We start from the raw sequence: 13,694 nt of genomic DNA on the forward strand, positions 1-13,694 counted from the left end.
TCTTTTTTCTGCTGATCAATAAACAAATTTTCCAGTACGTCCTATTTGCGTTGGATTTTTAGAGTTCCAGAAGTTTGCATTACTTACAGATTTCTACAGACTGTTCTGTTTTTGACAGATTCTGTTTTTCGTGTGTTGTTTGCTTATTTTGATGCATCTAGGGCTAGTATGTAAGGGTATGAACCATAGAGAAGTTGGAATACAGTAGGTTTAACACCAAAATAAATAAATAATGAGTTCATTATAGTACCTTATGTGGTGGTTTTGTTTTTCTTTCACTAATGGAGCTTATAAGATTTCCTGTTGAGTTTTGTGTTGTGAAGTTTTCAAGTTTTGGGTAAAGCTTTTATGGACTATGGAATAAGGAGTGGCAAGAGCCTAAGCTTTGGGATGACCTTGGCACCCCAAGATATTCAAGGATAGCCAAAAGCCTAAGCTTGGGGATGCCCCGGGAAGGCATCCCCTCTTTCGTCTTCGTTCATTGGTAACTTTACTTGGAGCTATATTTTTATTCGCCACATGATATGTGTTTTGCTTGGAGCGTCGTGTATTATATTAGTATTTGCTTTTTAGTTTACCACAATCATCCTTGCTGTACACACCTTTTGGGAGAAGCCCACTTGATTAGAATTTGCTAGAATATGCTTTGTGCTTCATTATATCTTTTGAGCTTGATAGTTTTTACTCTAGTGCTTCACTTATATCTTTTAGAGCATGGCGGTGGATTAATTTTGAAGAAATTGCTAGTCTCTCATGCTTTACTTATATTATTTTGAGAGTCTTTTAGAACAACATGGTATTTGCTATGGTACAAATTTAGTCCTAGAATGATGAGCATCCAAGTTGGGTATAATAAAAACTATCATAGGAAGTGAATTGGATGCTATGATCAATTTGCTGCTTGATAATTGTTTTGAGATATAAAGGTAGTAATGTTAGGGTCATGCTAGTGGATAATTATGAAATTGAGAAATACTTTTGTTGAAGTTGGCAAGTCCCGTAGCATGCACGTATGGTAAAAGTTGTGTGACAAATTTGTTGCATGAGGTGCTCTTTTGATTGTCTTCCTTATGAGTGGCAGTCGGGGACGAGCGATGGTCTTTTCCTACCAATCTATCCCTCTTGGGGCATGCGTAGTAGTACTTTGCTTCGAGCGCTAAGTAGACTTTTGCAATAAGCATATGATTTCTTTATGACTAATGTGAGTCCATGGATATACGCACACTCATCCTTCCACTTTGCTAGCCTCTCTTATTACCGTGCAACTTTCGTCGGTATTGAACTCATTATTTACCTTCCTCAAAACAGCCACCATACCTACCTATTATGGCATTTCCATAGCCATTACGAGATATATTGCCATGCAACTTTCCACCGTTTCGTTTATTATGACACGTTTCATCATTGTCATATTGCTCTTTGCATGATCATGTAGTTGACATCGTATTTGTGGCAAATCCACCTTCATAATTTTCATACATGTCGCTCTTGATTCATTGCATATCCCGGTACACCACCGGAGGCATTCATATAGAGTCATATTTTGTTCTAGCTTTGAGTTGTAATTCTTGAGTTGTAAATCCATAAAAGTGTGATGATCTTCATTATTAGAGCATTGTCTCGGCGAGGAAAGGATGATGAAGACTATGATTCCCCCACAAGTCGGGATAAGACTTCGTACTTTACAAAAAGAAAAAAAAAGAGAAAAAAAAGAGAAAGGCCAAAAAGAAAAAAAAAAGAGGCCAAAGAAAAAAAAGAAAAAAAGAAAAAAAAGAGAACAAGAAAAAAAGAGAAAAATAAGAAAATAATAAAATGAGAGAAAAAGAGAGAAGGGACAATGCTAATATCTCCTTTTCCACACTTGTGCTTCAAAGCAGCACCATGATCTTCATGATAGAGAGTCTCCTATGTTGTCACTTTCATATACTAGTGGAATTTTTTCATTATAGAACTTGGCTTGTATATTCCAATGATAGGCTTCCTCAAAATGTCCTAGGTCTTCGTGAGCAAGCGAGTTGGATGCACACCCACTTAGTTCTTTTTGTTGAGCTTTCATATATGGGAAAATTTTGTTTTTGCCATTCTAGATTTTGCCAATTTTTCTTATGCCACTCTAGATTTTGACATTTCACTGCCACTCTTTGTTTTTGAAAATTATCACAATTGCCATTTTGTGGCAAAAGCAAAATAATTTTATTTCATTTTTTCCACTCTTAATTTTTGTTAATTATCACAATTGCCACTCTGAAAATTTTGCTTTTGCCATGGGAATGGCAATTGTGATAATTGTCAAAAACTAAGAGTGGCAAAAGTGAAATGTCAAAATCTAGAGTGGCATAAGGAAAATTGGCAAAATCTAGAGTGGCAAAAACAAAATTTTCCCTGAATATATTTATAGCTCTAGTGCATCCGTTGCATGGCAATCCCTACTCACTCACATTGATATCTATTGATGGGCATCTCCATAGCCCGTTGATACGCCTAGTTGATGTGAGACTATCTTCTCCCTCTTTTTGTCCTCACAACCACCATCTTTTACCACCCAAGTGCTATGTCCATGGCTTACGCTCATGTATTGCATGAGAGTTGAAAAAGCTGAAGCGCGTTAAAAAGTATGAAACAATTGCTCGGCTCGTCATCGGGGTTGTGCATGATGGGAGTATTTTGTGTAATGAAAATGAAGCATGGCCTAACTATGTGATTTGTAGGGATAAGCTTTCTTTGGCTATGCTATTTTGATAGGACATGATTATCTGTTAGTATGCTTTGAAGCATTATTATTTTTATGTTTTATAAGCTTTTATCTTTAATCATTTGGATCTGAACATTCATTCCACAATAAAGAAAATTACATTGAGAATTATGCTAGGTAGCATTCCATATCAAAAATTCTGTTTTTATCATTTACCTACTCGAGGACGAGCAGGAATTAAGCTTGGGGATGCTTGATACATCTCCAACGTATCTATAATTTTTGATTGTTCCATGCTATTATATTACCCCCTTTTGGATGTTTATGGGCTTTATTTTACACATTTATATCATTTTTGGGACTAACCTACTAACCGGAGGCCCAACCCGTATTGTTGTTTTTTTTGCCTATTTCAGTATTTCGAAGAAAAAGAATATCAAACGGAGTCCAAATGGAATGAAACCTTCGGGAGCGTGATTTTTAGAACGAACGTGATCCAGAGGACTTGGAGTGCAAGTCAAGAAGCAGCCGAGGCGGCCACGAGAAAGGAGGGCGCGCCTCCCTATCTCGTGGGCCCCTCGGGCGGCCACCGACGTACTTCTTCCTCCTATATAAGCCTACGTAGCCCGAAAACATCCAGGGAGCAACCGAAACACAATTTCCACCGCCGTAACCTTCTGTATCCGCGAGATCCCATCTTAGAGCCTTCGCCGGCGTTCCGCCGGAGGGGGAATCGACCACGGAGGGCGTCTACATCAACACCATAGCCCCTCCGATGAGTTGTGAGTAGTTTACCACAGACCTTCGGGTCCATAGTTATTAGCTAGATGGCTTCTTCTCTCTTTTTGGATCTCAATACAATGTTCTCCCCCTCTCTTGTGGAGATCTATTCGATGTAAACTCTTTTTTGCGGTGTGTTTGTCGAGATCCGATGAATTGTGGGTTTATGATCAAGTTTATCTATGAGAAATATTTGAATCTCCTCTGAATTCTTTTATGTAAGATTGAGTTATCTTTGCAAGTCTCTTCGAATTATCAGTTTGGTTTGGCCTACTAGATTGATCTTTCTTGCCATGGGATAAGTGCTTAGCTTTGGGTTCAATCCTGCGGTGTCCTTACCCAGTGACAAAAAGGGTTGCAAGGCACGTATTGTATTGTTGCCATCGAGGATAAAAAGATGGGGTTTATATCATATTGCATGAGTTTATCCCTCTACATCATGTCGTCTTGCTTAATGTGTTACTCTGTTCTTTATGAACTTAATACTCTAGATGCAGGCAGGAGTCGATCGATGTGTGGAGTAATATTAGTAGATGCATGCAGGAGTCGGTCTACTTGTCACGGACGTGATGCCTATATACATGATCATGCCTAGATAATCTCATAATTATTCGCTTTTCTATCAATTGCTCGACAGTAATTTGTTCACCCTCCGTAATACTTATGCTATCTTGAGAGAAGCCTCTAGTGAAACCTATGCCCCCCGGGTCTATCTTTTATCATATTTGCTTTCAATCTACTTTTATTTGCATCTTTACTTTTTGCATCTATATTATAAAATAACAAAAATATATTTATCTTATCATACTATCTCTACCAGATCTCACTTTCGCAAATGGCCGTGAAGGGATTGGCAACCCCTTTATTGCGTTGGTTGCGAGTTTTTTGTTTGTTTGTGTAGGTGCGTGGGACTTTTGAGGAGCCTCCTACCGGATTGATATCTTGGTTCTCAAAAACTGAGGGAAATACTTACGCTACTATTGCTGCATCACCCTTTCCTCTTCAAGGAAAACCAACGCAAGCTCAAGACATAGCAGCACTCCCTCCGATGACGCGAGATGCACCGCTGGAACGGGGGGCTAGACAGGAATAACTTTATTACATCTTCAGATAGCCTCTGTCGCTTCACCTTCCTAAGTAGGAAACCCTAAAGAGACTAAAATATAGTAATAAATGAAGCAGGAGATCTACCGTCAACAAGGGACATGATCCATCATGCTTCTATGGCCCCAAGGCCACATGAGATGAGGCAGATCGACGGCAGAGCCAGCAGGAGGCGTAGAAAACCCTAGACGCCTAGAGTCGCTCATGGGAGGAGAAAATTGTCGGCTCATTAAGCTAGGAGTTTCACATGCATTCTTTCCTGAAAACGCCCTGTCATATAGACGTATATGAATTGACACTTCCAAACATCACATGTGAGTTGTACATCCATATATGCATGTAGAATTCCATGTATGTTCTATTTGCTATTTCTGGTATAGCCTAATGAAATTTCAAACATATGTACAATGCATCTATCATTTTATACGTTTAGAAGTATGTTACTTTTGTTCCTCGTAGACCACTGCTACTAGTGAGTTGCGTTGCTATTTTTTCAGAATAGGAGGGAAGATACAATACAATATTATCGAACCAATAGGAGAATCAGGTAAAACACACACACAAAAGCAAATACTTTCAACCAACACAGGCAAGAGGGTTATCAATCCCCTTCAACTTGTTAATTACAAGGATTAAATCTTGTAGTGGTAGATATATAAATTGCGAAATAAAATAAAAGAAATAAAATTGCAGCAAAGGAAATTTGGTTCTATTAATATAATTAAAGCAGGCCTGGGGGCATAGTTTTCACTAGAGGCTTCTCTCTCGAACACATAACATATAGTGGGTAGACAAATTACTATTGGTCAATTGATAGAAAAAGCGCATAGTTATGACGATATTCAAGGCAATGATCATGTATATAAGCTTCACATCCGAGACAAGTAGACCGACTCCTGCCTGCATATACTATTATTACTCCACCAATCGACCGCTATCCAGCATCATCTAGGGTATTAAGTTAATGAAAACAGAGTAATGCCTTAAGCAAGATGACATGATGTAGACAAAGTAAACTCAACTAATATGAATAAACCCCATCGTTTTACCCTTAATGGCAACGATACAAATACGTGTCTTGTCCCTTTTTGTCACTGGGATATAGTGCACCGCAAATTTAAATCCATTACAAAGCACTTCTCTCACTGAAGATAAATCAATCTAGTCGGCTAAACCAATCGGATAGATTAGAGAGACATAAAAAACTATAAAAATCATGCATAATAAAGTTAATAAAAGACTCAATTACTCCTCATGAATATTTAAATCATAAACTCACAATTCATTGGATCCCAACAAACACACCGCAAAAGAAGATTACATTGGGTGGAACTCCAAGAACACCGAGGAGAACTTGTATTGAAGATCAAACAAGAAGCCATCTATGTACTAGCTATGAACCTGTAGGTCTGTGGTAAACTACCCATGCATTATCAGAAGGCAACAAGGATGATGTAGAAGCCCTCCATGGTTGGTTCCCCGTCCGGCAGAGTACCAGAAAAGGCCTCCAGATGGGATCGCGGAAAAACAACTTGCAGTGGCAGAAAAAGTGTTTCGGATGTCTCTTTGTTGGTTTGAGAATATTTCTGAATTTGTAAGCTTGGAATTAGTTCAGACGGAGTTGCGTCGGCCCCACAAGCTCAGGGTGCGCGCCTATCCGCTGGGGCGCACCCCTTGGGCTTGTGGCTCTCCCGTATCTCGTTTAGTCTCCTCCTGTAGCTTCTAGGGTCCCTTCTGGTCCAGAAAAAATTAATTAAAGACAAAAGCAAGAAAAAACAAGAACTGACTATGCGCATTAGGTTAATAGATTAGTCCCAAAAATGATATAAATATCATATAAATACATATAGAGCATCCAAGATTGATAATATAATAACGTGAAACAATAAAAAATATAGATACGTTGAAGACATATCAGCATCCCAAACTTAATTTCTGCTTGTCCTCGAGTAGGTGCATGATAAAAACAGAATTTTTGATGTGAAATGCTACCTGACATGTTTGTCATGTAATCTCTTTTAAGGTATGAATATTAGGATACAAGTGATTCAAGGCAATAGTCTATAATTTGATATAAAGACATCAATACTCTCAAGCATACCGACAAACTATCATGCCTTCATCGCAACCATGACTTTGACACCACGCGGCCCGCAAGTAACCCACTCACTAATCTCTGGCCCCCATAGGTGAACGAGCCCACAAGTCATTGAGCGTCAATCCAGATTGTGTGACAAACCAGCTGGATCGCTCGCCAAGGGAAGGGATCGCTAGCGCGCACACGTCGGCCAGGTAGCGCCCGCTCGCCCACTATTCACGGCCGACATAGAGGCTGCGGTTGTGACTACCACCTCCTTCATCCTAGATAGAGATCCAGTAACTGGCCTCTGGCCAGTCACGCCGTGACTGGCGGCCAACCCGCCATTCGATGAAGGATGGGCAACCTAGATTAAGTACTGTATCAGGAACACTGCAGTTGGAACTGTAGACCGAGGTACTGTGGACGACCTCCTGTAGACGGGGTCACTGTAGATCGGGTACTGTTCATGCATATCCATCCGTTGATCCTTGATCAAACGGTTTGAAGAAGGGGGCCAGTCACCATACTATTCACCGGTGACTTGTCCACGGCAAGTCACTGGATCTCAATCCCTTCATCCTTTATAAGGTAAATCCCACACATATTTATAATGCATCTAACATTTTGTAGACGTGTATAACTCCGGAGATGTGGCACCTTCGGCCTCCATGCGCGTGCAAGCCTCCCTCACGGTCTTCATGGTATTCTTCTTTGTATTTGCATTCATTTTCCCTTTCTTTCTTTTTGCAAGAAAACTTCCGATCTATTCATCAACTATCACGGTAGTACAAAGAACACTAGAAGTAAAATTTACATCCAGGTCCGTAGACCACTTAGCAACGACTACAAGCACTGGAACGAGCCGAAGACACGCCGCCGTCATCGCCCCTTCCTAGCGGAGCCGGGCAAACATTGTTGTAGTAGACAGTCGGAAAGTCGTCGTACTAAGGCCCCATAGGACCAGCGCACCAGAACAGCAACCGCTGCCAATCAAGAGAAGTATAGACCAGAAGGATCCAACCTGTAGACACATAAACGTAGACGAACGAAGACCGGATCCAGTCAGATCCATCGAAGACAAACGCCGACCGGCTCCCACGAGATCCATCGGAGACAAACCTCCACACGCTTCGGACGATGCTTGAAACATCATCGGGACGGGGAGGACCTTATTCCATCTTCAAGAAGCCATCGCCGCCTCGTCTTCTTGAACATGACACTAACCCTAACAAAACTCAGAAAAGCATCTAAAAGCGGAGCTCTCCCGTCGGCAAAGGCCGGGATCCACCATTGCCTCCATGGTCCAAGGACCATAGAAGACGAGGCGGACCGACGATGCCGGCGAGAGGCAAGGAAACCTTAGAGGGGAGTTTCTCACGTGGGCAGGAAGTTCTTGTTGGCTGTACGCACGTGGGCACCATGCATTCATTTTCCCTTTGGGCGGCATCTTCACTCTACAAGTGTCGTAACTCGTAAGGCACTCAAGGGTCTTATGGATGTGACTTCTCGCTTTGTCCCATATCCGGTACTCCTTTCGTCCGGGTTTATTAGGCCCCCTTTTATTTTGGGCTAAAGTTTGATCTAAAAATTTAACTAACAAAATGTAAATTACATGTCATAAATAATATATTATCGGAAAGCTCTTTCAAATACAAATTAAACAGTATAATCTTTCATAGCATATACTTTATATTTTAATAGTCTGTAGATGGTCAAAATCTTGCACAAAACATAAAGGGGCCCAATAAACCCGGACGGAGGTAGTACCAACTATCATCGGATACAAGGCCGAACAATTAATAAACTTGTGAGACCCCCACCCGAGAAACAAAGACCGACGTCGGCTGCACGGGAACTTGAAGCAAGTACACAATCCAGTTTTTATGCCCATATTTGCAGTAAAACAACACGAAATAACTCAGTTTCAAGCCTTGGGTAAGCACTTCCGTCTACCAACACTTTGCCGTACAAAACATGTATATATTCCATTCAAAATACAAGTGGCAAACTTTAAGCTAGCTGTGCCCATATACAATATGCTTGTACTCAATCTTACAAGAACATTATAAGAATATATCACATATAATAATATACTTAAGTTGCATTTTGGGATTGCTTATACTCGTCACCGAGAGGGAAAATAACATTTATATTTACAACAAGACTAGTCATAAGGTGCTCACACTATTTCTTTCTTGCAGATCTCGACAATACTGCTTTTAATTACTCCCTCTGTAAACTAGTATAAAAGCGTTTAGATTACTAAGTAATGATCTAAACGCTCTTATATTAATTTATGGATACGAACAGAAGATTAAGATATTTCCCTGTGACTGGGATGCTGTGCTTGTTTGAACTGAAGAAACAAAAGTCGTCGAGTACGATGCTTATCTGATATTTCTTCCGGATTCCTCTCACGTCAGGATAAAAGGGCAGGTGCAGGAGTTGACCAACTAATCGTTGGCTTTTACTCCACATGTTGGTTTTTTTGTACTATAAACATTGCAATGATGTAACTTGAGGTAACAATTATACTTTCTTTTTTAGGGAAGGCAACAATTAGACTTAACAACTTTCAAGGCAAGAACTCGGTCAAATTAAAGAAAAGATTGTGGCAAAAAAAAAATTAAAGAAAAGATTGCTGTTATCACTGAGCACACCCAAGTAGGCACTAAGTTAATTACTACTACTGCTCAATAATGCCGGCAGCTATACAAACGTACTCCCACCGTCCTTGAAAGAGTGTACTTCTTTGTTGGAAAGTAAATCTTTTTTATGTTTGATCGTGTTTATACAATAATAGACCAACATTATGCCATCAAATTAGTAGCATTGGATTCATGATAAATTATATTTTCGTCATATACCTATTTGGTTTCAGAAGCATTGATATATTTTTGCACAATTTTGGTCAAACTTTGAGATAGTTTAACTCTATAACAAAGTTGGAAGTACACTTTTTTAAGGACGGAGAGAGTACTATATGATGACCAATGGTCGGCACTTGGAAACTAATTTCAAAAGTACTAGTACTATGTAATGGCCGGCACTTGCAAAAGTATCCAACCCATTTTTCTTATAAACCTGTGATGGTGCGTTTTGAGCTGGGCACTCACCCACCCAAAACAATGGACGCAAGCCATAATCCCTTGCTTGCACTTGGAGCACTCATCATCCCGTTGGCCTACTTCATCCTTGCAGCGCGCCTTCGAGCCGGCCTCAGGCCGCCGCCGGGGCCATGGGCGCTTCCGGTGATTGGCCACTTGCACCACATGATAGGCAAGCTTCCGCACCACAGGATGCGTGATCTTGCCCGAGGACATGGCCCACTTATGCTACTCCGCCTTGGTGACCTGCCCGTCGTGGTAGCTTCATCGGCGGAGGCAGCCCGCGAAGTCATGAGGACAAATGATGTGGCCTTCGCGACGCGCCCCATCAGCATGATCAAGCGGTTGACCCTTGTTGACGGCTCAGAGGGGCTCATCTTTGCGCCCTACGGCAACGCTTGGAGGCAGCTGCGCAAGATTTGCACTGTGGAGCTGCTTAGCACCCGATGCGTGCAGTCCTCGAGAGGCATCCGCGAGCACGAGGTCCAGCGCCTCCTCCAGGAGGTGTCCGCGGCAACGGCAACACCGGGGGCCATGGTGAACCTTAGCGCACTACTGTCATCGTATGTCAATGACTCGACAATGCGTGCCATTATAGGCAGCCGGTTCAAGGACCGGGAGAAGTTCCTTCGACTAATGGGGGAAGGTATCGAGCTATTCTCAAGGCCCGGCTTGCCGGACCTCTATCCGTCATCACGCTTAGCGATGCTCATCAGCCGAAAACCACGCCTGATGAAGCAGCACCACCATGAAATGATGGGTTTCATGGAAACCATCATCCAGGAGCACCAAGTGCCGCCAGGTTCCGCGGGTGACAAACAGGAGGACTTGGTTGACGTGCTCTTGAGAATCCAGAAAGAAGATGACTCATTGGAGTTCCCACTCACCACACACACAATCAAAGCCGTGATGGCGGTAAGCTAGTTACGACTAACCACATGATGGCACTAATTCAATAATACATCTACATGGAATATATATGTCGTGCGCTGAAGAGGGTCCGACCATTGGTTGTAGGATTTATTTGTCGCAGGTAGTGAGACCTCAGCAACGATGCTACAATGGGCCACGTCCGAGCTCCTGAAGAACCCGAGGGTGATGCAAAAGGTGCAGGGAGAAGTCCGGCGAGTGCTCAATGAGCAAGGCAAAGTGACGGAGGAGAGCTTAAGGAATATACACTACTTGCACCTAGTCATCAAGGAGACTCTTCGGTTGCACCCGGCGCTGCCACTACTACTACCACGGGAGTGCCACTCACCATGCCAGGTACTCGGGTTCGACGTGCCAGTGGGGGCTACAGTGCTTGTGAACGCTTGGGCCATCGGTAGGGATCCAGTGCATTGGGACAAGCCAGAGGAGTTCATGCCAGAGAGGTTTGAATTCAACACCGTTGACTTCAAGGGGGGAGACTTTGAGTACACACCATTTGGGGCGGGACGAAGGATGTGCCCCGGGATGACGTTTGGGCTGGCAAATATGGAACTTGCGCTTGCTAGTCTCTTATACCACTTTGACTGGGAGCTGCCACACGGGATGTCTGTGGCGGACCTGGATATGGCAGAGGTTGTCACGGTAACCTCGCGGCGGAAACATGACCTTCTGGTGGTTCCCGTGGTTCGCGTGCCGATATAACCAGCCCACTACCCATCGGCTTATGTTACACCATCGTCTCTAGCAGCCTTTGTCAGTTGTTTGCTCTTGTTTATCTCATGGTCATTTTTGTGGGTGTACCAAATCAATGTGCGTACAGTGATGACAGGGAAGATATCCAATGTCATTTACATTTTATATTTAGATCGAGCTAGCGATCAAATCTCTGCACTCCAAAGTGCCTACTCAACTTTTGTATTAATTTTCCATTCAATATCAAATCAATATAAGTAGAAAGCAATACACCGATCCAACTGAAAAACACTCAATATGAGACGGAAGGCAACTCGCTCCCAGAGGTGCCGATGCAAAACCCTAGTTGCGCCCCTGTCTCTTCACCTTGTTGCCCACCTCGCCGCCATGGAGAAAACCAGCCGGAAAAGCCTGACCGACTGATGGCATGCCCCGAGACATGTCAGCGGTGAGCACCGTCCATGCCACAAGCATGTGTAGCACCCTCCGTGTGCATGTATAGCTTCACTAGGTTCATTGTTTGATCCATTTCGTGCACAACCGTATTAGTTCTATCCAACACCCGCATGGTTGACCAGACAACCAATGTGCATATACTGATCGGAAGATACCCAATTTCATTTACATTATATATTTAGCCTTAGCGATCAAGTTTGACCGTTCTCTGCACTCCAAAAATACCTACTCAACTTCTGTATTAATTTTGCCTTGAATATCAAACCATTATAAGAAGAATGAGGCATGCATGAATTTTGGCAAAAAAAAAAAGAAGAGACAAAGAAAAAGAAAGAGACATATACGTCAACCCCATCAACCGGAAAACGTTCAAAATAAACCTTGAACTTGTAGGCAAGAGCTAAATCAAACCCTGAACAATCAATCCCTGAAATCAGCACACCAAACTCTCTGATCCCGGTCTATTTTGAACCTTGAAAGGATTTAGCTGGTATTCGCTAAATTGGGCCGGCCCATTAGCGTAGTTGCTCGCGCTACTCTGTTTTTTCTGGTTTGTTTTTTCGTTGGTTTTTCATCGGTTTTATTCTGTTTTTTATTACGCTTTATTTTTCTATGGTTTTTCTTTCGTCGTTATACTTTTTTTATGTTTTTTGATTTCCTTCGTATTGTTTATTTTTTTATTTTTATTTTGTTTCTTTACCTGTAACTGGTTTTCTTTTTTACACAAGTTTAATTATCCTCAATACCCGATGTACATTTCTAGTGCAGACATGAAATATTTTTTGGATACACTTTTGACATTATTCAAATACATTACGTACTTTTTTAAAATACATGTTTTCAATACTTTTTTTTGAATACACTGTATATTCCAGATACACGTTTTACATTTTCTTAATGATAATGAACATTTTATAAACTACACAAACATGTTTTTACAATGTTACACATTTTCAAAATTGTATACACTATTTTCAAACACATGTCACATATAGTCTTTTAAGGACTTACACATTTTTCTACATCACGTAAACATTTTTTTTACATTGTATACACTTTTTCTAAAATGTCAAAAGCACATTTTTTGAATTTTTTTTGAATCACACGAGTATTAATTTACATTGTAGATTGTTTTTTGAAATACCACACACATTTATCTAAACTCGTGGTATTTTTAGATGTCACAAACATTTTCTTTACACATTTGTTGAGGTACAAAAAAAGAACGGTTTTACAATTTTCAAAAGGTGTTCGCACTTTCAAATTTTCTTCAGGTTTAAAAAATGTATATGTTTCAAAAAGTGTTTGCTTTTTCAGAATTGGTTGCTTTTTAAAAAAACAGTTGTTTTCTTAAAGTATTCGGAATTTTCAAAAAGTGCTCACACTTTATAAAATGTTCAGATATTTCCAAAATTATTTATGTTTTGAATATTTGTTTGTGCCTAAAAAATGTTTTCAAAGTTCAACGCTTTGATGTGTGCTTAAATATATCGGGCCTCTTATTTCATCAGTCGTACGTGTCTGTACTATTGGCTAGCGGGTTGACCTCAAGTCTGCCAGGTCCCTAGTTTGACTCTGGCATGAGTCGTCTTTGTTACTTCGCGCTTTAAGGAAGAGAGATTTTTTATGTCAGGCGCAATAAGAAAAAAAGAAAAAAAACCTGGCTTCATCGCTTCAAGGAAGAGAGATTTTCTACGTCGCACGCGATAAGAAAAGGAGAAAAAAACTGGCTTCATGCCTGATGGGCCGGCCTAGTCGACTGCACAGCCAATAATCCCGGGATTTAACATGCCACGTTGACAATCCCTGTTTGGGAACTCACTCAAGGTTGAAAATGCTCATGTGGGCTATG

The 13,694-nt window shown here is 41.3% G+C and overlaps 1 protein-coding gene across 1 annotated transcript; it reads left to right on the forward strand.

Moving 5' to 3' along the window:
- The first annotated feature begins 9,784 nt into the window (after nt 1–9,784).
- LOC119361713 (cytochrome P450 71D11-like) lies at nt 9,785–11,507 on the forward strand. Its single transcript, XM_037626840.1, has 2 exons — nt 9,785–10,678; nt 10,781–11,507. The coding sequence occupies exons 1-2, from the start codon at nt 9,785–9,787 to the stop codon at nt 11,393–11,395; spliced, it is 1,509 nt and encodes a 502-aa protein (XP_037482737.1). The 3' UTR covers nt 11,396–11,507.
- Nucleotides 11,508–13,694: the final 2,187 nt, after the last annotated feature.

This window comes from Triticum dicoccoides, chromosome 2B (assembly GCF_002162155.2).
Source record: "Triticum dicoccoides isolate Atlit2015 ecotype Zavitan chromosome 2B, WEW_v2.0, whole genome shotgun sequence".
NCBI lineage: Eukaryota > Viridiplantae > Streptophyta > Magnoliopsida > Poales > Poaceae > Triticum > Triticum dicoccoides.